The sequence below is a fragment of the Laccaria bicolor genome, genomic scaffold (genome assembly GCF_000143565.1).
Source record: "Laccaria bicolor S238N-H82 LACBIscaffold_53 genomic scaffold, whole genome shotgun sequence".
Taxonomy (NCBI): Eukaryota; Fungi; Basidiomycota; class Agaricomycetes; order Agaricales; family Hydnangiaceae; genus Laccaria; species Laccaria bicolor.
The window spans coordinates 47460-73308 of NW_001889924.1; the positions used below are offsets into that span (position 1 = coordinate 47460).

Sequence of the window (25849 nt, forward strand, 5' to 3'; positions counted from 1 at the left end):
TTTTACGCCATTCCTGCAGGAATCAGTGGGGCATGATGAAGTACTGCCAATTGTCCTCTGGAGAAGTTTCAACCAGGCCTAGGTTGAAATTCATGGTGACATACTTAGAGATCCTGCAGACAAAAATCAACCAATCCGAGGTTGATTTTGCTGGTTGGTGATCAACCTGAAATTCAGGTTGAAAAAAATCAACCTAAATTTTATCCATCCTTAGGTCGAAAGGGGAAAATCAACCTAATGTTTGTTGATTTACAACCAAAGCTGCCTTCACAGTGATTGTTGAATTTTTGAGACACTTTCTTTGATATGGCCCACAGTTCTGGTAGATTACAATTGATGGGCATCCAGGACAATAGTCACAAACACACACTCTTTGAAAAGCTCAAGACTATAATGCAAAGTGAACAGGTGATCCTTGCTGTAATGGTAAGTATACTGGATGATCTTCTTGACTTTCTCGATGAGACTTTGGGTGAACTCTGCCCAAGATTTCTGACTGAAATTGAATTCCTAGGTTCGGTTGTTAGAAATGTGGTAAATTGGTTGGAATAAGGCTACATACCTTAACAATGCTGATGAGGGCCAAGGTCTCAACAACAGCTGCCTTCAGCAGTGGTGAAACATCCGCAGACTCAGCCACAATTTCAAGGGTGTGAAGACCACCTCCCTCGACCACTTGCAGGGCTCTAGGATCCAATCCCATGATATTGTTGGTGCTTGTAGTAACATTTACGTTCATGATGATGGTGGTTGATAACAAGAAAGAGCAGAGGTACTGAGATGCTGTGCACCGTTCTATCACCTCAGATATATATAAGTAACATGAAGTGCTCAATCCATGTTTTTTTCCCACTATTGTCTAAAATATCTTTCGGGCTGAACTCCCACTCAATTCTACAGAAGCTTCTTTGTCACCCCAAGATCCTTCACACCGTGTGATGAAACCCTCACATCCCCCACTGCCCAATCAAGATGGCCTCATGTCATGATGACTGAAATCGCTGAGTCCAGATTGCAAAACTATAACCCCTTTGATTTTACATTCACTGCATGGAACATCAATGAGAAAGGAATTGTGCATCATATGCGTGTACCCTCCTTGCCATTCAAGCGGTACTGAGATACGGTGATCCCCTGCCTTGCTGGATCACACCTCTACCAGGGTGACATTGCCAATTGGCAATGAAATTGGTAGTTTCGCTAATTGAGGTCGGTCCATATCCCAACCCAGGACTTTACGAAACCCCCATTCATATTTTGCGCCCTGCCCCACCTGTTCTTGTTAATTGACGACATCTAACACATTCACGTTCACCTGTTCACTACATCCTCAAGCATCATATGTCTAAACATTGCTTTCTCCACTGTGAATGTGGAACTTTGCAAGACGGTTTTGCACGTGCTCACAGATCAAGACATTGAGGGGAAAGGAGTGAGCAGGATCTTGGTTTTTTCTTCCTCTCAAAGACAATCCAGCAAAGGTGAACCCTCTTTGAGTTGGGATTTCTTCCATAATGGTATTTCAGAATGAAATGAATCTGTTTGAACTGAGGAGTGCATCAGCTGAAGCTCTGAAGAGACCGAGGGACCAATTGGCAATGTACATATGTATGTACGTACGCCGTAATGTCTAATCGGAAGATGTTAGAATTATACTGGAATAAATAAATGCCCAAAGCTTACTTCTAATCCAGGGCTTGTAACAGGAAGGTCGCTGACAGGCGGTAGAGGTTTTGTACATAGGTGGCATGATTGCAGTGATGGGTGAGGTGAGTTCTGGGCATGGTCTCAAAGATCTGAGGGCCTATGAGAAGGTCAAAAGCAAATTCATTGGTAGACATGACTCCTGGGCCTGACCAATCAAAGCAGCAGACAAAGGGGGCATGCAGCAAAACTTGGGGTGAATCATCATCATTGCAAACTACATCGGCAGAATCTGCAAGTGAGGCTTCTGAGTTTGGTGAATGTTTCAAATGAGAAAAGTCTGAGAAGAGATGCGAGGTAGAGGTAGAGGTAGAGGTATATTCCGGAGCAGGTCCCAATGGATGTGATCACTCTTATTTTGATGTGACTTGACCATTATGCTCTTTAATCTTCCATCGACCCAACCTTGGGCCCAACGTCAACCTTGCCCTCCTTCGATACCAACCTTGGGTCAACCAAACGGAACACACAACCGTCACACAGACCTTTGCCCCTTGCTCCCCTTGTGCTCTCCCGTATTGCCTGGCCATTCAATGTTGAGGCTCGTTGCCTGAAGCTTGAAGGCCCAAAGCGTCTTCAGCTCGCGTAGCACCACCAGTGAACTGGCCAGAATATAGGTTGAACAGAGGATATGGAGTTCCAGTAAGTTTATGCCCCTTATTACTCATCATCATAACAGCTAAACAATTCATATAGCTGAACCTTCTTTTAAATGCAATCCTCTCCTGCAATCCGTTATCTCTATAACTCCCAACTACCCGAAAGCCACAACTGTCAGATATTATAACCCAACTCCCTCGCTTGGACAATGGAACAACAACAACCTCGCCAGTGGCATGATGTATCTTGGTTATCCTATTTAGCCCTGGAGCAGCAGCTACGAGTCTACGATGGACAGGCCGAACAGAGTCAGAGGTGCGAAGGGGTTCCTGTGGAAGAAGTTAGGGCTGGGCACTGTGCAACCATTGGGGCCCTTCAAGCCGAAGGCACACACATTTTTGTGGTGGGGGCTGCACACTGTGCCTGTCCATGATGAGTCAGCAGCTGGGTATCGCTACAGTACTGCTGTATACATGGGGCTGGATAGTTAGTATGCCACCTCTCTATCCCTTGACCCTTCTGGTGACTCTTCTTCTGCTAATCAACTGCAGCTATAAACTACAACAATTTTTCACTTACACTTGAGGCTTTCTTAGTTTGCGAAAGTTTGAATGGATGGAAGATACCTGCTTGCCCTGTGCCGATTTTTAGTAGTGCCCGTTCTTGAGGTCCGCATTTTCGATGGTTCAAACAAATGGGTTCCTTTCTGGTAATGGGTTAACTTCAATTGGCAGCTGATTACACGCAATCGTTACTGTGCTGGATAGTTGTGTACGATGGGCTGCTGGCATGTGGCATCAGGTATGTTTAACATCTATACTTAACCCCTTTAAACCAGCTATACTACATGTATTGATCCTAAATTTTATGACTGAAAAGGCTAACTTTGACCCAGCCACACATCTGGGATGGAACCCGGACATCAAGCTCAGTCCAAATCCATCTTTTCTTCTTCTCATTCATTAGAACATCTGTTGCACATGTCTGATTGATACTGAAGCAGAATTGCATGCAGTTTCATATGTAGTGCATAAGTCATACTCAATATGACATGTTATACATAATTAGATAGGTCTGTACTGCAAAGGCTTTGCATAGTAAGCTGTCCATGTCAGCACTTTAGTGATGAGGCATCTCGTGGATTGGATGTTTCACGGCTTCCTCAAGAAGCACCAGCTTGAACGGGGGTTGGACCAGCTCCCACACCGACAAATGAAGATGCCAGTCAAATATCCTAGGATGTCCATCTGTAGGGTTCGTCAAATAGGTGTGGTATGCAAGATAACTTGAATCATACCCTGGACACGTAACCTTCGAATCTCCATGATTTCCCTTCGAGTAAGTATCAGCGCAGACCTGCACCCAGACCTCAAGGGCTGAGCGGAAGACAAACATACAGGGCCCAAGCTATCTCGATTCTCGTTGCCAAACAATTTCTTTGGCCAATATACTTAGCTCAGGCTTGGGTCATTGTCAATGCAACGTCATCGAAGAAACCTTTTGAAGCAAAGTGAATCACAAGTGCAAAGTTCATAAAAGCGAACGGCAATGGGCCATATTTTGCTTGCTTCCAGGATTTGAGTTGCTTTTTCACAGGGGAGTGGAAACCACCTTGAGGCCAGGTTCCTCGGTACATCCAGCGGAAGGGCCACAGAAGAGGCTGTACCGGCTGACTGGTGTTTTTCTGACAGTGGGTGGGTGCTCCAACTCAAATGGGCAGTTGTACTTGGGATGATGATGGAGTTTTATGTTGTGGTTGTAAACATTCTGCAGGGATATGACTTTGTGATGCATTCTGACCGCTTTTTGAATTCTTTCATATATGAGTAACTACTGTCTTTGAAAAACCGTAAGTGGTATACCAAAAACGAGGGGAAAACAAGCCAGACATACGATTGAGTCATGACTGTCTACTCATCGTAAGTTGCGTCCAGACATTAAGACCCCTCATACGGGATATCCCCATGGATTGGAAGGCTGCTGCCACAATGCCACCAGATCATCACTCCTGGGCATACTGTCAACGTGCAGGGGTGTACACATCATCTCGAGAACATGTTTCTTGGCAACATCTCCTGGAAGACGAAGAGGAAAGTCCATACAACTTGGCTGGTGTTCTCCTGCCATTGGGCACTCCAATTTAGATGGGCGGTTGCGCACGCTAGTGCTTGTGATGACAATGAGAGCTGTAGTCATCAAGTTCCGCACAGATATGCCGTGGATCCTGACCGTCTGAATGTTTGTCGTGAACTCCTCAGTCATACAAGAGGAATACGCACAGCCATCTTTGCAGAACAATAAGTGAGATGTCAAAAAGAGGTAGGAAGACATACAGACAAGTGTTTCTTCCAGCAGGGAGGCTTCCATGCTGTTGCTTCCAGGGGCATGTCTGCAACATCATCCTCAACCCTATCTCCCCAACCCCATCACTCTAAACTTCCCTTTTGGACGTGAACATGTGGTGTGGTAAAGCCAGAGCGAGTGTCGACCTCATGCACCCTCATCCATTCAAGTCCAGGAAAAGTGGACGTTGAGCAAGGAGACCATCGTTGATTGGGTTGATGAACTCGGAGGGCATGAAGGTCTATCCCAGTGAGGCAGAGTCGACCTCTTGTACCATCATCTGTTTGAGTGTGTTCAACTCTGGGAAAAGTGGACTACACGAGGAGACCCTGTCGCTCATTGGGTCGCTGAAGTACTTGGGGGACATGGAGGCATATCCCAGTGAGGGACCCAGCCAGTGAAAATGTTGAGAGTAGTTCTGCCACATTTCATTCTGTTGAGTTCCTTGTTCTTGAGGTTTACATTGGAGTGAGCAACGGCATCTGATGAGGGTGGACTACTCAAGAGCGGAATAAGACGTTCTCAAACCAAGTATGCCAGATGATGCTCCTCATGATGCTATCTCATTCGTCCAGCTCACAAACTTCCAGTATGTAGTTCGCATTTTTGCAGAACAATGCGAAAGGTGATGCGACATGCATTATCAGGTACATGTCGTAGACCGAAAGTTGATGCAAAGCAGATTGACAAGAATTGGTTCCTGCCACTGCTGTAGTAGACCGCAAATGGTGAATCTAGGATGCCTTTCATAGTGGGAGTCAACATACATGCTGCAGGAAAAGCTGTCTAATGATTCACTCACTGTCTTCAACAGTGTCCATGAAACCACAATAACCCAAGCTCCGACTTTCATCCCAGAGGATCCTGGGGGGATTGACTTTATGTAAAAATATGTCATGGTTCATGGTGTTAGGACGGCTTTGCAGCACCCATGCCAGAATGAACGCTCAATCGAGGTGAGTGGAGAGAGCAAATAGCCAAACAAGCAGACACTGCTCCACTCAAGTCCTCATCCTTTGCTTTCACTACCATCTCAATCATCAAGATGTTCCAGAAGTTATGCCTTACCAAGAGCAAAACCCAACCAACATAGTGCAATGTCAATCTTGAAAGAGCTATGCATTCATTTTCACTTGCCTTACTCTCATCATGACTTCAAGGGTCTTTTCAACTCAGAGATGATCGATGGGTCTCTATAGGTTTCCAACAAATCCCTCCCAGTCTGAGTCTCAGGCAAACAGAAACTTGGGCATCAGCAACCTAGGCATGGGTCTGCTGAACTTGGCAGCTGACTCTGATTCTGATGACAATTCTCAGGACCAAGCTGAGCAGAGACGAAAGAGGGTAGCTGCCGCTGCTGGAACCTCTCTGTCCAGGCACGCAGCTTTGGCAGCGGCCACACAGTCCTCCTCTCCTGCGCGTCGTCAGCCATCTCCTACTCGACAGCAGGGGCAGCAACAGCAGGCTCAGCAATGATGGCCTCTTTAGCAGCAACAGCAGTGGCCTCCTCAGTGGCAACAAAAACAATAGCCCCATCCTCCCCAATCACTTCCTAGGCAACAACTCCCCCCGGACCATGCTACGCAGCCCCAATAGCAGCACTCAACCTCACCCAACCACCTCCATCCCTCCCAACCGACCGGGCTAGGCCACTTTCCAACTTCAAACCCTTTCAACTCTCCAACTCCCCCTCCCACAGCTCCCCACACCCCTTCCAACCACGAAGACACCTATCAAACCCATCTTCACTCTCCCCTCCTCTTCCCCCTCTTCCTCCCCATCAGAAGGTGGGGGAGGAGGTCCAGCGGTAACATTCACAACCACACCAACCGCCAGCAAACCTGTCATCTGCTCGAACTTGGATGACTCCTCCCCAGCGCTGCAAAAAAGGGACGACTTCTAACACCAGTTCTCCATGATCGTCAAGGAGGAGGAGTTGGCGAAACCCCATGGTGCGAAGGACTCCTCATGGTTGAAGAAAACCCAGAATGGGACATGGGAGGATGAACAGATGGGTTGGTGTTGTTTCTGTGCTGCTGATACCGTGTATTGTGACTGCTGTGTGGTTGGGGGTTTATTCTAATCGGAATGCTCCTGAGAATCAGCAGCCAAAGGTGTTTGGACGGAGTGCAGATGAGGTTGGGAGTTCTGTGCCTAGTACTCCGAGTGCCAGTGCCAGTGCCAGTGGGACGGGGAAGCTAGGGGGGTTGGGGGCATGACGACGAGCAGCAGTTTGCATGTTAGTCCGACGTTTACTGTTGTGAGGTGGGAGGAGGAGGGGCCACAGCCGACGATTACGGGTGTGCCTGCAAGGCGACATAGGATGTATAGGAGGAAGGTGGGCATGGTTGGGTATTAGTGTGCCTTGCATTCCCCTCCTTCCCACTTGCTCTCCTCTCCTACCCTCGCTCTTTCTCTTAGCAACCAACCAACCAACCAACTGCATCATCAAGCACGTACCAGCATCATCATGATAACATTGGGCCTTCCACTTCCTCCACCCTGCTTTTCCCCTCCCCTACCCCATCCTTTCTTTCATCAAACCACCCGCATCAAGCAACACACCAGCATCATCAAACAAGGATCTCAAGCAAGCATATGATACACAACATTCAAACTAACTCTAAACTCTGGGATACATCCACCATGACAAACACATCCCATCCACTCTTTTTTTTTTGTCTTATGTATATATACCATCCATCTGCCCATTCTTCATCCCCTTCCCTTTTTCCTTCCTTGCCGCTTATGCTTCTACCACAGCCTTTACGACTCGACTCATCATTTCTAACATGATACCTTGTCTTATTACACACACCACACACACATATTTATATATACCATTCAAATATGTACATATCTGACCTCTTCATGCTTCATATTCATATTCATCTTATTTCCATCACTTGCAACTCTGTTTTTTTGAACTTCGGAACTATTGAATGTTTGAACTCTGTAGGTATGCCAACACACACCTGGGATTGAGGGGACAGTTTATATATTTATTATAAATAAAATTAGATGTGTTTTTTCCAGTGAGTCCGAATTGTTAATAAGTATCTGTTGTTCACATCCAGTCCACCATGGCAAAAAGAAAAAAATGGTGATAATGATGACATGCAGTTCTTGGGGAATTGAACCTCAAATCTCATCAAGTTTTGAAAGTGGGTGTTTTCCAATCTACACCAGTGCCCGCTGTACACATTTTTGACGACGTTGATTCAGTCGACTTGAATTTTCAATGTACCCATTCGCAGATGGGTGGATGCCTAGCGTATATGAATCCTTATTACCCATTGTCTATGCCAGTCAAATGCCAGTGGTATGGCCACCAAGGCTGTTATGCTGCGTCAAAATCACAGCATCCCAGCAAAAATGGCAATGTATAAAAAGGTCCACATACAGTGACTAGGCAAAAGTCTTGCACCACACAAGTAATTCTATATCCTCTAAAGGGAATAGTTATTATATATATATAGTAATATACAGATATTCTATATACATCTTTGACATGAATATGAGATCTGGATCTCATGCCCTTCTCCATTTAGGAAAAAGTGAACAAACTGGGGTTTTGTGAGTTTTACAGATACTTCATGTGAGGGTCTGAAAAAATGTGAAGAATTAAGTACTTACTAACCCAAGTATACAGCACTTTGAATCATATCAATTGGATTAGTGGTTGTTGAGATTACTCTTATATTAAGGAAATGCCTGGCTTTCGTGGGCGCATGTTTGGCTAGCTCTTTGGTGCCTAGGCTCTCTCTGCTCTTTTATTGTAATCCTCCACCTAAGACCAACATGCTTGGCCTCTCCTCATGTCATATGGCCACTAAATAATCACTCTTTTGGCACCTACACACTCTCTGCTCTTTTGTTGTTCTCTGGCTTTCATGTGTACATGTTTGGCTCCTGTCCATTGTCTGTGCTCAAGCTGCCGAAGTGAAGCAAGGCATGTCTTGTATAGGTGTAAGAAAAGGGCTTGTTTTGGTCAAATAGTGGTGAAATATAAACTATTTGACCAAAACAATCCCTTTTCTTACACCTATATCTCAAAAACCACTAATCCAATTGATATGATTCAAAGTGCTGTATACTTGGGTTAGTAAGTACTTAATTCTTCACATTTTTTCAGACCCTCACATGAAGTATCTGTAAAACTCACAAAACCCCAGTTTGTTCACTTTTTCCTAAATGGAGAAGGGCATGAGATCCAGATCTCATATTCATGTCAAAGATGTATATAGAATATCTGTATATTACCATATATATATAATAACTATTCCCTTTAGAGGATATAGAATTACTTGTGTGGTGCAAGACTTTTGCCTAGTCACTGTAAATGTTCATGCGGTTCTTGGGGAATTGAACCCACTAGATCACAGGCCCACTATTTTGAAGTCATAGTGAGTGTTCCAATCTACACCAGTGCCTGCTATAAACATCCAAACTACATGTGGTTTTTTAAAAAAAAACTGAGTCAGCGACATTCATTCAGTTGACATTAATCCTAAATACACCCATTCACAGGTGAATCCCACTAAATCCATGACAATGCTTAAATGTGGCATACAGTCTTTTATAGGTCCTTGATACAAACCCCAATATTTTCACATCCAGTCTTCCTATTGTATCAGAGTTTGTTCCCACTGGTATATACACTTCATTTCTATGTGGCCCTCACTTTTTGAGATGATTCCTTGTGTGAAGCAATGTAGGAAGTATAATCAGTTGTAGTTCCTGGAAGTCCAGTCCCAAGACTGCAAAAAGACTGCAACTGGACTGGACCAAGACTGCAAAAGACTGGACCCGCAGTCTTGGTCTTGCAAATTTGAGATTACAAGACTGCAAAAAGACTGGTTAACATGGACTGTTCTTGTCGGTTAAGACTGGTTTTTTGTACCTACATAATAACCCTTCAAAACACACCTAAGATTATATTTTTAGGCCAAAGAATGACAAAGATACATATAAAATAGTGAAATATTTCATGAAAATAGTAGATGTACCTTAGTATTTTTGTAGATACATCAGTTCTCAATGGAATTTAACATTCTTGCACTCGTACAGAAGCTACAAAAAATCTCTATAAGCTTACCAACTCACAATTGCAAATATCATTGCATATTTAGTTGAAAAACCGGTTTTAAACCAGTTGCAACCAGTTTGGACCAAGACTGCTCCAAAGACCGAAAAAGACTGCAGTCTTGGTCTTTTCTGGTCATGATCTGGTCTTTTGAGGTTTTAGGAATTATATGGACCAGTCTAGGTCTCAGTCTTTTCGTTTTGGGCCAAAAAACTGGACTGGATTGGACTTTCAAGCACTAATCAGTTGAGATTTGGACATTTGTAAAATATTAAACATGTCATTCAAAACAACTCAGACTATCATCTATTTTTAAAGCAGGGACCCTACTGCACACACTCAAGCTACCTACCAGTGATATCAGGCTTCAATGTGGAGATGTGAGGATTTGAGGAGGTGTAAGATGATCTGAGCAGAATTCCATTGGTCACATCACACCTTCCAAATGGGAAATTGCCAGGAAAGCATCATCCTTGACATGACTGGATTTCTTCAGCAGCTACAGCTCAATCCCTGGGCCTGCACAATGAAACATGCATGTTCCAAACTCTACAAAGCTCTGAGGCCAAAGTAAAATCTTAGCTCCAGGACAAGGCAATTGAGATGTGGAAACAGGAACAATTCCCATTTTGGGATATCATGTCTGATGTGATGGGTGTATTGAGAACATAATTCCCAATGATAAGCGACTTTTGAATAGATTACCTCCATCCTCCCTCTTCTCTCCATAAATAATCAATTTTGGTCTTGATTGTATGTCTGTATGTATGAAGCAATGGTTCTGCATATTTATATTGGATTTTACTGCTGTAATTCATTTGTCTGAGGCCTCTCTTTATCTGTGTGTATTGAGGACCTGTAAATGACTGTGGAAGGACATGCTAATAAGGTTTATTAAATGTTGAATCATGAATAAAAAGATATACAAGGTAGTAGTAAATGACAGCAGGGTAATGAAACACATTGATACATGAAATAACAGGGAAGTTATGAACTTTAATTTGACCAGATAATGGAATCAACAGGTTCAATTCCTTCTTAAATGGGATCATGTAATGATGAAGAACACTGGCTCCAGTTTACACCATGAACAAAATTTTCCAACTGAAGTGAAGTTGGAGTGCAGCCAACCACAGTAGTTGTTCTTGGCCAGAACAAACCAGATTTATTTCTGTCTGGCACCCATAGGATATAGGTATTATCTGGCAGTATGAGCAATTCTTATGACGGTAACATGTTTTTAACAATCCAGAGACAATGTGTCTTCCATGAGGAGAAAATGCACAATACATGATCATGGCTTTTGAGAGGATCCATGACACTCTGAACCATTTGAGCATCCCACACTCTGACTGTGTTGTCATCAGATCCAGAGACAATGTGTCTTCCATCAGAAGAAAATGCAACTGAAGTAACGTAACGATCATGGCCTTTGAGAGGATCCATGACACTCTGACCTGTCTGAGCATCCCACACTCTGACTGTCTTGTCAGCAGATCCAGAGACAATGTGTCTTCCATCAGGAGAAAATGCAACTGAAGTAACATAATGATCATGGCCTTTGAGAGGATCCATGACACTCTGGCCTGTCTGAGCATCCCACACTCTGACTGTCTTGTCATAAGATCCAGAGACAATGTGTCTTCCATCAGGAGAAAATGCAACTGAAGTAACCCAATTATCATGGCCTTTGAAAGGATCCATGACACTCTGACCTGTCTGAGCATCCCACACTCTGACTGTCTTGTCAGCAGATCCAGAGACAATTTGTCTTCCATCAGGAGAAAATGCAACTGAAGTAACATAATGATCATGGCCTTTGAGAGGATCCATGACACTCTGACCTGTCTGAGCATCCCACACTCTGACTGTGTTGTCAGCAGATCCAGAGACAATGTGTCTTCCATCAGGAGAAAATGCAACTGAAGTAACATGATGATCATGGCCTTTGAGAGGATCCATGACACTCTGGCCTGTCTGAGCATCCCACACTCTGACTGTCTTGTCATAAGATCCAGAGACAATGTGTCTTCCATCAGGAGAAAATGCAACTGAAGTAACCATAATTATCATGGCCTTTGAGAGGATCCATGACACTCTGACCTGTCTGAGCATCCCACACTCTGACTGTCTTGTCATAAGATCCAGAGACAATGTGTCTTCCATCAGGAGAAAATGCAACTGAAGTAACACTAATGTATCATGGCCTTTGAGAGGATCCATGACACTCTGACCTGTCTGAGCATCCCACACTCTGACTGTCTTGTCACAAGATCCAGAGACAATGTGTCTTCCATCAGGAGAAAATGCAACTGAAGTAACATAATATCATGGCCTTTGAGAGGATCCATGACACTCTGACCTGTCTGAGCATCCCACACTCTGACTGTCTTGTCATTAGATCCAGAGACAATGTGTCTTCCATCAGGAGAAAATGCAACTGAAGTAACATAATGATCATGTCCTTTGAGAGGATCCATGACACTCTGACCTGTCTGAGCATCCCACACTCTGACTGTCTTGTCAGCAGATCCAGAGACAATGTGTCTTCCATCAGGAGAAAATGCAACTGAAGTAACATCATGATCATGGCCTTTGAGAGGATCCATGACACTCTGACCTGTCTGAGCATCCCACACTCTGACTGTCTCATCATTAGATCCAGAGACAATGTGTCTTCCATCAGGAGAAAATGCAACTGAAGTAACATCATGATCATGGCCTTTGAGAGGATCCATGACACTCTGACCTGTCTGAGCATCCCACACTCTGACTGTCTCGTCATTAGATCCAGAGACAATGTGTCTCCCATCAGGAGAAAATGCAACTGAAGTAACAATATGATCATGGCCTTTGAGAGGATCCATGATACTCTGACCTGTCTGAGCATCCCACACTCTGACTGTGTCGTCATTAGATCCAGAGACAATGTGTCTCCCATCAGGAGAAAATGCAACTGAAGTAACCAAACTACTATGGCCTTTGAGAGGATCCATGACACTCTGACCTGTCTGAGCATCCCACACTCTGACTGTCTTGTCATCAGATCCAGAGACAATGTGTATGCCATCAGGAGAAAATGCAACTGAGGTAACATAATCATCGTGGCCTGCCAGTCTGAGAATACATTTCTCTGACCAATTTTCCATTTGACCCATCTTCACAGTCAATGTCTTTGCAAATAACTTGAGAAAATGCCTAGAGATCCTTGAATTCTTTGGAGCAAATGGCAGTGCTGATATATATATATGTGGTGCTGCACAAGCTATTAGTTCAAAAAATTCCATTACAAATCTGTTTGCATCTTTTGCAAAATCTGATAAGCTGGGTTTTGAAACCTACATTTTTTTCATGTTAGTACAGTATTGAAGTATACATCTATTTACTCACCTTGCTCCAATGTGCAGCCAACAATAATAGTTGAGCAGCATGATTTACTCTTCTCATCAGACTCATAATTTCTAGCCAGTGTAAAAAATGGACCATCAAAAATTTCTCCACTGCAGCCTGCACTTTATGCTCTAATGTTTTATCACATGTCTTATTCAAATAGCTGGCCCAGAAGTAGCTTGCATGATCCAAAGCTGTGGATTTTACACTTTCCAAGTGGTCTTTCAGCTCTGGTATGTCCTTGTTTAAAATATGAGATGTTTTTAGATGAAAGAAGTTGAACTTTAGTTTTTCATTCATAAGCTTCAAGCAAGACCCAGCAAAGCAGAGACTATGAAACTGAGGATCAACCCACAAGTCTTGAGAGCGCTCAGAATTAAGGAGAAAATCTGCTACTGTCTGGTGGCAAATACGCACATAGCTTGTACTACTGATGGATAAAATTGGGGCAAGTTGACCAATTATCGAATTTAGAAATCTATCTTTCACTCCCAGAAGCTCTGTTAGATCCTTGATACGAAGTGGGTTCTTTGCAATGATTATGGAACCCAGAATTATTTTTAAATTATTTTTCTCTGGTTCTCTGAGACCTTTCAAAGCAACAGAGATGACCTGATGATACAGGCTGTCAACAACATCAATTCCTTCTCCAGAATCAGTAGAAATGATATCTAGCCTCTCTTCAGGATCACCTCCATCATACAAGATAAAGTCCATTGCAGATTTAGCCCAAATAAATAACCCAGCAGCTTTTCTCACAAGAAATGATACTTTGTCTGGACCAGGCCAGTTTGAAGGCAACCCAGTTACCTCAAAAAATCTTGCAAGAAAATATTTTTCAAGGTCATGAGAACTTGCAGTAGACACTCCATGCCCAGTATGCAGACTATGATGAACACTGACAGATCTCAGGCTACTCTGAATCTTGTGATAATAGCGGCTTGTAATAAGGAGTTTCAAAGGTTTAGAGAGGTGAGACCAAGATACCAATGAAGGCAAGAGTTTCTCATATGAATCACACTCATCAAGGGCATCAATAACAATGAGAAGAGGCTTTACAGAGCTCCAAAAAACCTGCTGTAAAGGCTTGACAATAAGATGCTCAAATTGCATAGAGATATCAAGGCCTCTGATGTTGGCTTTCTGGTTCTCCAGTGCCCTAGCTATAGACTTTCCAAGATCACTGGATCCAAGAGAAAGGTCCAGAGCAATACGTCTCCATAAGTTGTCAGGATCCCGAAGCTCAGCCTCATCACGACGAAAAAAGAATTGCCCAGAGAAATAATCAAAATCAGCGACCACAGTTGAAGCTATTGTTGTCTTCCCAGAGCCAGGACTGCCAGAAAGCCAGAAAATATTAGGCCCATTAAGATCACTAAGCCATGTTTTGATAAGGGTGAGCACATCCTCCCGAGTTCCAGGCATGCACCTGTCTCTTACTCTGCCATGTGATGGAGCTTTGAGCTCTTGCAGCCACTTTTCTACCTGAATTATTTATTGATGATATAAGCTAGTAATCAATTTTACCCATTTATATGACTTACATTTGACTGCTCCACTACATCTTCTATCCTGGCTTCAAGTCCCCTGTTGTCATTGATATTGATCTATAATACACCAATAGTCTCAAGAAGGGGCATTTTTAAAAGCCTATCACTCACAATATTTGCAGAATTGAAAACACTATCATTGATTTGAAAATCATGTGCCTGCTCAAGCACACTTATCTGAGGTACTTTAAAATTGAAAAAAGCTATCAAGAAATGGCATCAGAAATAAGGTTTGTGCATACCATTTTCTGTAGTTGTGGACCCTTCACCAAGATTTCTTCCCTCAATAGATATATTATCTTTGTTATGCTCAGTCACTATGGGATGTTCCCAAGCACCCCTCTTGGCATCTGAACAAATTAAGAAATAATACCAAGTTAGGTATTTGTGGCTTGACGTACTTGCTTCTTGTGAACTTTCCTCAACCCTAAGACAGGCTTGAAAGTTGGGCTTGATAATCAAATAAATTAGGTGATAAAGAACAACTAAGTTATGTGAAACATGCTCACAAGCACATTGAGTTTAGCCTGCAAACCTGCAATATATTCTTGATCCTTTTTGAAATTGGCAAGTCGCTTCCATGTGTTCTGCTGTTGGATCTTGATTACATCTTCTTTCAAATTGTCCAAAACACTAGTGCATGATTTCTATCAAAGAGGTAACCACAAGACACCATCAGAACTACACACCCTTTCAGATTCTCAAGATTGGATTGCAAAGCCGATGGAACATGACTTTCATTATATTGCCGCACAGCCTGGACAATCTCCCCAACCTTCTGAATGAGACTCACAGAAAAAGCAGCCCAATCCTTCTTGTTGATCTTAAATTTCTGTGGCCATTGAATAGATAGACGTGGCAGAGTGATTATAGTAAGAATACACACCTTAACAATTCCGATGATTTCTAACGCCTCAACGACAGCCGCCTTCAAAGGTGGAAAGGCGTCGCCAGATGCGGCGACGGCCTCGAGCGCCGAAAGGCCGCCTCCACTGACCGCTTGTAGAAGGTCGTTTCCCACGGGATTCAACCCAGTAGTATGCATATTGTTGTTGGTGGTGGTGTCGCTGGTGCCGATAGTCGCGTTTGCGTTCATGATGATGGTGGTTGATAACAGGAATCGTTAGAGCGCCAATTGCCACGCGTTGAGGTGTTGTGGTCACATGTCATGTGACCACAACGGTCTTCAGCAATACAACAGGTCCATCTTGCTCTGCTTTCTAGGGTCAGGAAATCGTATGTTACTACAGAAGGCCAGTTGCTACCCCAAATCACGGATTTGTAGAATACCATCCTCTGTGTACCCAAATTGACACCCCCTCCTGGCTCCAAACCCCCTCAACCCGAATTCGAACGGAAGAGGAGGAAAATACAGCAGCCATGCGTGGTTTGGCTTGCTTCTCGTTCGTTCACCATATGCGATACTTCTTGTGCTGTGCAAGGTCGTGATCTGCGACCGAGCGCAGTAAGTAGTCGTGAGTTTTGTGGGTCGAAATTATGAAACAAGGCCACCACTTCGATAGCGAAGAATTCGAAGGGGTCGTGCTCCTCGTTACTGAGAAACCACACCGCTCCCCAACCTTGGGGCCGTCTCGTTTGATCCAACTACAAGACAGCAATCCCTGCTCTATGGAGACGTCGAACACCCTCCGGGAGTTGGACTTCGATCGGATGTTCTCTGAGGGCGCGTGTCCGGCAGTTCACCGTTCCACCGCCAGCCCAAGTCTCGTCAATCCGAAGCGCTCCACGTCGCCTCGCCCGCTGTCCGTATATAGACGGGCAACTGTGCGTTCAGGAGCTGTTCGATAGTGCATCATTGCACTGCCAACTCAGGCATCGCCAATCCAAATTGTTGCTCGTTGCCTCGCCGCCGTCTGTCGATCAAAGGGGAACTGTACGCTGGAGTTACACGGTCCTGTAGAGCGTTGAGCGGAAAGGTGACAGTGGGATTTTTTTGGCCAGTCCAGCACAACGATTAGAATGCGGCAAAATGGAAGGAAGGGTGTTGGGAGACCTGCAGCACGCGATTGGACATTGGCAACCCAGCAGAAACCGCTGGTGGGTCATCGCGTTAGAGGGAGCGAACGTCTCAGCGGAATTATTGTCGAGATGGGGACGTTGAAACAGACACCTCAGATCTATCCTGTGGAATGATAAAAAGATTATGAGAGTTAGACGACGAAAGAATAAGTAAGTTACCCCCTGAACTCCATAAACCGCGGAGGATATCGAGGTGGCTTGACTAGGTGTGAAAGACCAGAGGGCGGGCCAACCCGTGAAGCGGTATCGTATCTGGCAAGGGTAGATGGTGGTTGAGATCAAAGAAGTTGTGAGACGGTCGTGTTTGACCATCTTGACCTCGCCCATCACGCCTCTCGACGCCAATCGAATGTCAACCGGCACACACCTTCCCAGCTTGTTCCCAGCACCAAGATAAAAAAGATTGAAACCATCTCTCAGGACTCGGTTTTTAAACATGCCTCCGAGCGACGAGCAGACTGCGTACAAAACCCATAGTAGGGCTGCGCACCGTGCCCGTCCTTGACGGGTCAACGTCAACAGTTGCTCTATACATGGGGATGGATAGCTCAGTGCGTCACCCCTCTATCCCTTTTGACTCTTCTTCTGTTGATCAACTACAGCTATAATACAACAGGATTTCACTCACACATGAGGCTTCCTTAGGTTGAGAAACTCTGAATGGACGGAAGGCCCTCTGCCGATTCTTAGTAGTGGGCCCAAAGTGAGCCTTCCTCGTTCTTGTCGTCCACATTTCCGATGGTTCGGGCGAATGAGTTCCTTTCTTGTAACGGGCTATCTTCGAGTTTTCCATCACCAGCTGATTCCACGAAACCTGGAGAGTTGTGTACGCTGGGCTGCTGGCATGCGTCGTTAGATGCGCTAAACATCTATAGTTTGAAAAAATGGTCGAATAACAAGCTCACGACCAGATCTTTGCACCAGCTCGACCCTCTCTGTTGCTCCCCGTATGCATGCGTGAAGCTGGACGTATTTGCAAGAGGAAACAGCAACTCCGGCCGCCTCATATCATCCACCTGAAACACCGATTCGTCGTCTTCCATCGTCGCAGACAGCAGATGACCTGACGGTCGTCCTTCCGATTATCTACAACGCCTCTCAACCACCCGCCTCTTTCGCCACTTCGATTCTCTCCTATGTGGTGGCTTATGGGAGGTGAACTCAATCCCATTCGGAAGCCGCATAGAAGCAAGTACATCGCGACGTATGGGTCTTCTTCATTCACTGCCGAATCCAAGTCGTCACTAACACCAAACATCTCTACAGGTACCTTAAGGTCCTACGGAGCGGCGGTTCGGGGCCCACTACAGCCTCCATGAATGCGTCGATCCATCATTCGGCGCAGGTCTATACTCCCGACTGAAATTATACGAACTTCCACTCAGCTACGCATCCAATATCAAGCCAAGACGGATTCGAAAAGGGGGGTACAATTTCAAGCTCAAGATAGATTCAAGTCAAGTCATACTATTACAACGAAACAACAACAAAAAAGGGCGTACTCCTACACACGGCTGGTCAAGATAAAACATACACACTCCCTCCCCCACAAAAAAAAGAAGGGCGCTCTCAACACATCAATCAACCCAAGTAACCCTCCCCAAATCCAAATTCGCCTTGGGCCTATACCCCCCTTGTGCATCCATCCTCATCTTAACACTCCTATGAACCCTAACCCCCTTCTTCCCCTGCCCCGGAATAACCCTTCCCCTCCCCCAATTCCACGCAAACCACGTAACCCAAACATCGTCGCTCCGCTGCCTCCTCTGCTTAAGCGGAATAATCTCCAAAATCCACCACCACCAACTCAACTTAAGTTGATCGTATATAGGCGCCAGGGCATCGTGGAGGTCGAGTTCTTCCTCTGACTCGGTGGGAAAGGCTTCAGCGGCGTCGTATATGGGTTCTTCCGGCGTCTTGGGGATAGGCAGGAGGGAGAGTGTTGCGGGGACGGGGAGGGCGAGTGGGCGTGGTAAGACGAGGGGGTAGAGCGAGGAGGGGGAGAGGCCTATGAGTTTGAGTCCGTCGGCGTGGAACATTATCCCTGTTTCGCGTTTGAAGGTTTCGCGGATCATCCAACGGAGGGGGATGCGTGCTAATACGGGTTTGGCGCCGTTTGCCACTGATGAGGGTGGTAAATGAGTTGACGAGAGCTTTGAACTGTGAGCTGGGTGTGTTACGTACCAGAACCGCCGCCCACGTCTGCAAGAATGCATATTATCATCATCAGAAACGAGCATTAGAAGCAAGAAAGGATACGAACCACAATGACATCCAGCGAACCAAACCTATGTACACATCTAAGCACTCCTCCTCTCTGTGATGCAAGTGAAGAAACGCACCTCATCAATATCCGTCGCCTTCAACCTCTCAACACCATACTGCCTCTCAAGCGCATGCAACCTAGATTTACTAGGATGCGGCCCAGCCTTCTGCTTAATCAACTCAACATGCTGATCAGTCACACTCAGTGTCTTTTCATCGTCATTGGGCCGGTTCCAGAGGTTCGCTTTGAATTTTGCGCGGCGCTCGTCTAGGGAGACGGCGTGTCGGAATGTGCGGACGATGGTGTTTGATGTTGTGAATGGGAGGCGGCGGGGGATTAGGCCCACGGAATTGACTGTGTCCCTAAAGATTTAGATTGAGAATGGGGGTTGAGGAGGAGGAAGGAAGAAAGGAAGAAAGGACATACCAAACCCCAACGAACTCAATATCAACATCGATTGAGAAAGCCCTCTTGAATGCGTTTGACTGCTTCCAACCCAATTCGTCAGGGCGCGTGTACATCTTGTACGCGAATGGGATTTGCTGGTGGTTGCATGCTGGCAGGAGCCCAATTTTGTGGATCATCCCGGCAAGGCTAAGTAAGAATGACGGTAGGTATGAAGTGGGTTAACGATGGAAGGAGGAGAGAGGGACTGACCAACGTGCGGTATATGCGCCTCGAGAAAAGCCTAAAGGGAGGAAGGAGGTGAGGTGGGAGAAGAGGGGTGGTAAGGGACGTACCGAAGATGCAGATTCTGTCGCCGCCTTTATCTGAATGAATGGGGAGAGGTCAGTACGGAAAGTAAGTAGAGAACGGGACGACCCAACGCACAGTTTTGCATGAGAAACTCATATCCGCCTGGAATAAGCAGGTAAACCCGAACGAACAACACGCATATGTGAGTTTTCTTACCCATGATGTGAGCATCAAGGTTCCACGCGATAGCTTCATCCAGAGTCTGAATAAAAGCAAAAGTCAGAATCTGTGCCATTTGGTAATAATACGCAAAACAAGCTGACCTTGGAGAACTTTGCGAACAGGGGTGTAGCGATCTGCGGAGGCGTATACGTGCCTATACCAGCCTAAATACATCTGGGGTTAGAAGGGAGGCTCAATAAATGGGGGGAAGAGGGGCTTTACTTGGTAGTACACCATCTGTCTGTCTGGATCGTCTTTTGCGAGCATGCTGAAGAATTCAATGACGCTCGAGTTCTACACGGACAAGGCTTCAGCTAGTTATCATGGTGTTCCCGGAAGGTTGGAGGCGCATACATCCGCATCGAACCTAGAACATCGTCATTCACAACGATAAGAGAACAGAACAGAACATAACGCACTGGTCACCCGTCCCATCAAAACACAACACCAACGTCCGCGCAGCATGTTCAGGCGGAATGACGACGGGGGTAGGACCACCGTTAGTTATCGAGCCCTCTTTCACGGGAAGCACACCAGGCTTGATAAACGCCGACGATTGGGGCGTGTTGGACGTTAGTGTGGCTGTATCGGATAGAGTGCTCCCTGACCGCAGGTGGCCTTCGTCTGCTGCTGTGGTGGACATGTATCAGTATCTGTGGGAGAACTTGAAGAAGGGCGGGGGATGGCGGGCGTTAGTGCTCACTGGATTAGTTATAGTCTTGTCATGAACGATTGACAGGAAGAACGTTACGGTTCGGAGGCATTGATGCATCAGCTGATCTGTTTGGGAAGACGCTGGACATGTCAGACGCGTCTTCCATTCCACTGTCAAACGGCTCTAACGCACTGTCTACTGGCTGATGTCTTCCAAAGGAACCGGTAAAGGACTCTCATCCTGGCTCAAGCGCTCAATATTCAACATTCAATGGCCGTTCCTCACCAACTTTACAAGACTTCTTGCAGCTGAGGGGAAGGGAGACCACCGTTTCGGCTATCCATTTTTTACGAAGAAATAGGTGAGTTTGAACTCCGGCCTTCGATTACGAGCTCTGTAACCCTTCCTGATGACAGCCTTCTTCAAAATTTTAATGAATCGTGCTTCACACCCGTAATGGTCTCCTGCGATGCCGAGGAGATTCAATCAAGAATTGGGTGAAAACACTGAATGACGGAGATCACTGTTTCGGATGCCCATTCCAAGCCTGCGAAGAGAACGATGAAGAGGGCCCCGGATGAGTTTGACCTCCGCGCTGGTAGGTGGATTTTTTCCCCCTTCACCAGTACCTCAGCTGCCTAAATATTTTTTTCTAGAAGGGACTTTCAAGATCTTTGTTCGTATATTGGCCAATACACGCGCCTGTCATGGGTGTTACCAGGTTTGCACATCTCATGCGCGAAAGCTGGGTTCAATTCCCAGACGAAGAACTTTGGGGCTCTTCCTTACGTTTTATATTCTTAGGTCAACTCTGGCGTCCCATGAGGTCACAACGCGTAGTTGGCGTTGAGTCTAGGTGCGATAGGGCGCGTGCACTGGAGAACTGACGAGGGCCGTTCGCCTACATCTTTATGCACCTATACGTTTCACGAAGAGAATGATGGGTGAGTTCGACCTCCGCGCGGGTGGATTTTTTCCCCTTCACCGCCGGTTCCTCAGCTGCCTAAATAATTTTTTTAGAAGGAACTCTCAAGATCTTTGTTCGTATATTGGTCAATACACGCGGCTGTCATGCCGATTTTCAAAAGGTATGCACTTCTCATGCGCGAAAGCTGGGTTCAATTCCCAGACAAAGAACTGTGATCGCTATAATGAAAGTTTTTTATTCATGGGTCAACGATGGTGTCCCATGAGGTTACAAACGTATAACTTGCGTTGAGCCTACTAGGTGCCATAGGGCCCGTGCCATTAGAATCACTGGAGAACTCATTTTTATGCACGTATACGTTTCAATGAACTCACCGATTATTGTAGTGAACTCAAAAGGTGAAGTCACCGATTTCGGATATCCACTTAAAATCCGCGAAGAAAACGATGAAGTGGTAGGTGGATTTTTCCCCCCCTTCAGCTGCATATGTAATTTTTTCTTAGAAGGGACTCTCAAGATCTTTGTTCGTATATTGGTCAATACACGCGCCTGTCATACCAATTTTGCCAAGAATACACGTCTCATGCGCGAAAGCTGCGTTCGATCCCCAGGCAAAGAACTTTGTTTTCCCCTTCCTTACTTTTTGCATTCATTGGTCAACGCTGGCGTCCCATGAGGTTACAAACGTGTAGTTTGCATTGAGCCTACTAGGGCGATAGGGCGCGTGCACTGGAGCCTACATTTCTATAAACGTATACGTTTCAATGAACTCACCGATTATTGTAGTGAACACAAAAGGTGGACTCACCGATTTCGGATACCCACTTAAAATCTGCGAAGAAACCGATGAAGTGGGCCCGCCGGGGTGAGTTTTGACCTCCGCGCAGGTGGATTTGTTTCCCCCTTCACCTCAGCTGCATGAATGATTTTTTTAGAAGGGACTCTCAAGATCTTTGCTCGTATATTGGTCAGTACACGCGCCTGTCATTGACTCATATCGGGTGTTACCAGGTATGCACGTCTCATGCGCGAAAGCTGGGTTCAGACAAAGAACTTCTCCGACTCTTCGAACAGTAGATTCGCAACTTTTTGTATTCATAGGTCAACGTTGGCGTCATATGAAGGTAGTGCCATTGCGTTGAGCCTAAGTGCGATAGGGCATGCCATTAGAATCACTGGAGAACTGACGAGGGCCAAAGTTGATCATGAGAAATACCTTTTTCAATAGATAACAGCGCCATGCGCTCGACGACGACGCTGCCATCCATGCTCGGAGAGGACTGGTACGAAGCGAGCCTAATATAACAAAAAAGTACGATCCCCGCACGTCGACATACGGTGTGCATCGCCCTTTCGTTTCGAATGCCGTTTATCTTTCCCCAGCCCGGTACCCAGTCAGCGTTGAGGCAGCGAGGAAATTACAATCAAAGGGACTACGGATTGATCAGATTCAAAACACAGCAGCGAAAAGAATATGTCTATCAGCGATCAAAGTTGAGGTGCGCATTTCTGCGCAGTGTAATTGGCAGTGTTTTCGCAACATACTGTAAGTGCACGTTCGCCAAGCCCTGGAACCTTTTATGACCTATGGCCGAGTCGTATCTTGCATGACTCGACGCGTGTCTCCAGCGGCTTCTTTCATTACAGCCTCATTTCTAACGATAGATGTGTACAATGGTTAGATAAAAGTACCATGACCCTACACTACTAGTACCTAACCTTGATAACATCCAAGTATCATCAGTCGTGGACGCACCATCGACGTTGCTGTGCAAAGAGGCTTGGCAGTCGGTAGATGAACTCTAAAGTCTGACGATCACTACTGGCACAACCCCAAACAACTTTCACACCTCCAAGCAAGTGATCAACCTGAATGGGATTCACAGGTTGCCGAAACTTGCCGTTCACCGACACACTTCGAGTTGATGACGTCCTCCCGACCATTTCAAATTGGCGAGCAAGTCTTTCAATCAGCCGACGAGAGACGAGGCCCACGACAACTATAACCTTGAATTGCAAGACTGCCAGCGCTACCGTGACGAAATTGACCCCCGCAGTAGACGGAGTGAAAACCAATTTTGATCACTTCCATTATCTCGTTTTCCGTTCATCGGAGAGAACTGCGAATATTTAGGGGCCATGTCCGAAAGATGAAAATAGACTCATGCTTGATGTTAAGGTACGCGTTTTTGCGCAGCCGTTATGTTTTTACGCCGCTCAGCACTCGTAGACTGCGCTGCCAGGAAGGTGAACACCTATCGTCTTGCTCCGACCGGAACCCTTGGATTCGATTTAGAGCCACCGCTCTCGAATCTTTTCGTCCTTGTCGTATCTGCGTCTCAAGCGGATTGCTACTACAAAGGCTGCAACCACGACCCTTTAAAGTTTAATATTTCGCCTACAAGATTGTGCGACGGGCGTCTATCATTAACCGCGTTACCGAACACACAAAGCACAGACTCAGATCAATGCTGTGCGACGATTAACTGATTTGCATAAGTGTCCTTTTCTTTAGGCTGTAGCTGCGGTCATACTGCCAGGGTCGGTGCACTCGCCAAGCCTTCAGCTGGACCTATCTCCTTCAACTGCGGAAAGACTGAACTGTTTTTAACTCGACGAGTGTTGCTTCTACTTGATCAGAATCAGTTTACCCCCGAGTCACCTAGACTCACTTCTTCTGCGCCAATCATGTCTTCTACCAACGGAACGGGTACAATTTCTTGGCTCCATGTCACATTTCAAATGCTAACTTATATACGTCTACAGTCACTCAGCCATCTAAAGTAGCACAACATCACGACACGGGGCCATACCAATATGTCCCAACGCTCTACGTCGCGATCCTCTTCATCGTATTATTCTCCATCTCCACTTGTACGTCCTCATCTGCCTCCCTCGCTGACTCCACGCGGTTCTAACTTTATAATAATTCCGCATGGCAGTGGTGCACATCTTCCAATCAATCCGCTATCGCATGAAATGGTTGATATTCACCGCCTGCTTCTGTGGAGCACTTGAGGTGGCTGGGTGGTCGGGCAGACTTTGGTCCCACTTTTCTGTGTATCTAGATTCTCCGTTCCAGCTGCAGTACGGTTCTCTCTCAGTTTTTCCCGTGCGCTTCTGATATTGATTACCTCGTTTTGCAGAATTTGCGCGACGATTATTGGCCCGACTCCCCTCCTTGCTGCCAACTTTGTTATTTTCGGAATGATCATCCAACGGCTTGGTGCGTCGTACAGCCGCCTTACGCCGAAGTGGTGTAAGTCCTTACATTTCGTCGTCCCCAGTTTGTTGTTCTGACTGACAAAATTTTAGACACGATTGTCTTTTGCACATGTGTGAGTACTATAAGCGTTCTCGAGTTCCCTCAAGTGTCCTCATGTTCGGCAGGATGTTATCTCTTTGGTTATACAAGGTCTCGGAGGCGGCTTGGCAGCCACCGCGGTACCCAACGGCAGAGACCCCAGAACGGTATGCAGCACTTTCTACCTACTTCATTTTTATCAGTCTAATTTCGCAACAGGGTGGCAACATCATGCTTGGGGGTATCGTATTCCAACTCGGTATGTTCTTATTTCAAACAACTTCTCGCACCCACAGTACGCTGACGGGCTCGCAGTCACCATTACCGTCTACTCCGCTTGTGCAACGGAATTTTTTATCCGGTATTTCAAGAGACGCCCAGTCAGATTGGACAGTGGGGACACCACGCATGGATTCTTTGACCGTAACATCAAGGTGATGAGTCTGGCTCTGGCGTTTAACACGACGTGCTTGTTCATTCGGTACGTCTTCTTTGTTAATATTTTCTCCATTGTGTCTTACTCATCATGTTAATTCTATACAGGGCAGTATATCGTACAATTGAGCTGAGCGATGGATGGACTGGACGAATTATTGGGACCCAGGTTTATTTCAGTGCGTGCTTCAACTCTTCCTGGTTCCACTCCCAGATTTATTTTAACAAAACAAAAATGGTAGACGTCCTGGACGGAGCGATGATAGTTTTGGCCATATATACCCTCAATTTTGTGCATCCGGGTGTCTTCCTAGCTGCGGAGCCAAGCTCCGAGTCGAAGACAAGTGCTGCTTAGGTTATGTATGTTTTGCATGTCGTACGCCTAGGATTGGCTAGTGGTTCCCTCTATTTTCTGTAGGTAATTGACAAAAGGACGTTTAAAATATTTATTAGAACACGTATATGCAGTTAGCATGATCTTTGGCATCTAAGTATTTAGAATACAACGGTGTTCTGAAATAAAATGGTTAAGCGGACACGGAGAAAATCGAATATTTCTGAAGAAAATAAGAGTTCAATGCGAAGTGTCACTCAAAAATGATGACTGTACCCTGAGGCATGAAACGCACT

General features: G+C 45.6%; 7 protein-coding genes across 7 annotated transcripts; 3 read left to right on the forward strand and 4 right to left on the reverse strand.

The window, feature by feature from the left end:
• Positions 1–327: 327 nt before the first annotated feature.
• Positions 328–739, reverse strand: LACBIDRAFT_333582 (uncharacterized protein; the record flags this gene model as incomplete). Its single annotated transcript, XM_001888256.1, has 2 exons — positions 328–510; positions 563–739. 2 exons carry the CDS (start codon positions 737–739, stop codon positions 328–330), a joined length of 360 nt encoding a protein of 119 aa, XP_001888291.1.
• Positions 740–3760: 3021 nt separating this feature from the next.
• Positions 3761–5552, reverse strand: LACBIDRAFT_333583 (uncharacterized protein; the record flags this gene model as incomplete). The annotated part of the gene is made up of 8 exons (XM_001888257.1): positions 3761–4011; positions 4323–4536; positions 4584–4589; positions 4638–4693; positions 5004–5143; positions 5228–5381; positions 5415–5417; positions 5450–5552. The coding sequence occupies 8 exons, from the start codon at positions 5550–5552 to the stop codon at positions 3761–3763; spliced, it is 927 nt and encodes a 308-aa protein (XP_001888292.1).
• A 5402-nt stretch (positions 5553–10954) lies between these two features.
• On the reverse strand, positions 10955–15769 carry LACBIDRAFT_395470 (uncharacterized protein; the record flags this gene model as incomplete). The annotated part of the gene is made up of 13 exons (XM_001888258.1): positions 10955–11784; positions 11837–11914; positions 11968–12045; positions 12096–12173; positions 12225–13071; positions 13124–14608; positions 14668–14730; positions 14785–14858; positions 14916–15023; positions 15075–15123; positions 15183–15306; positions 15363–15505; positions 15560–15769. The coding sequence occupies 13 exons, from the start codon at positions 15767–15769 to the stop codon at positions 10955–10957; spliced, it is 4167 nt and encodes a 1388-aa protein (XP_001888293.1).
• Positions 15770–15860: 91 nt separating this feature from the next.
• Positions 15861–16482, forward strand: LACBIDRAFT_312559 (uncharacterized protein; the record flags this gene model as incomplete). The annotated part of the gene is made up of 1 exon (XM_001888216.1): positions 15861–16482. Exon 1 carries the CDS (start codon positions 16171–16173, stop codon positions 16480–16482), a length of 312 nt encoding a protein of 103 aa, XP_001888251.1. The 5' UTR covers positions 15861–16170.
• A 1808-nt stretch (positions 16483–18290) lies between these two features.
• Positions 18291–20540, reverse strand: LACBIDRAFT_312561 (uncharacterized protein; the record flags this gene model as incomplete). The annotated part of the gene is made up of 13 exons (XM_001888259.1): positions 18291–18835; positions 18898–18915; positions 18977–19001; positions 19056–19341; positions 19406–19573; positions 19637–19667; positions 19720–19749; positions 19811–19837; positions 19892–19937; positions 19999–20061; positions 20120–20191; positions 20252–20264; positions 20317–20540. 13 exons carry the CDS (start codon positions 20538–20540, stop codon positions 18291–18293), a joined length of 1548 nt encoding a protein of 515 aa, XP_001888294.1.
• A 589-nt stretch (positions 20541–21129) lies between these two features.
• On the forward strand, positions 21130–21439 carry LACBIDRAFT_312562 (uncharacterized protein; the record flags this gene model as incomplete). Its single annotated transcript, XM_001888217.1, has 2 exons — positions 21130–21150; positions 21209–21439. The coding sequence occupies 2 exons, from the start codon at positions 21130–21132 to the stop codon at positions 21437–21439; spliced, it is 252 nt and encodes an 83-aa protein (XP_001888252.1).
• A 2729-nt stretch (positions 21440–24168) lies between these two features.
• On the forward strand, positions 24169–25574 carry LACBIDRAFT_312563 (putative RTA1-like protein; the record flags this gene model as incomplete). The annotated part of the gene is made up of 10 exons (XM_001888218.1): positions 24169–24190; positions 24247–24354; positions 24423–24567; positions 24627–24739; positions 24796–24818; positions 24871–24951; positions 25004–25043; positions 25100–25265; positions 25328–25398; positions 25462–25574. 10 exons carry the CDS (start codon positions 24169–24171, stop codon positions 25572–25574), a joined length of 882 nt encoding a protein of 293 aa, XP_001888253.1.
• Positions 25575–25849: the final 275 nt, after the last annotated feature.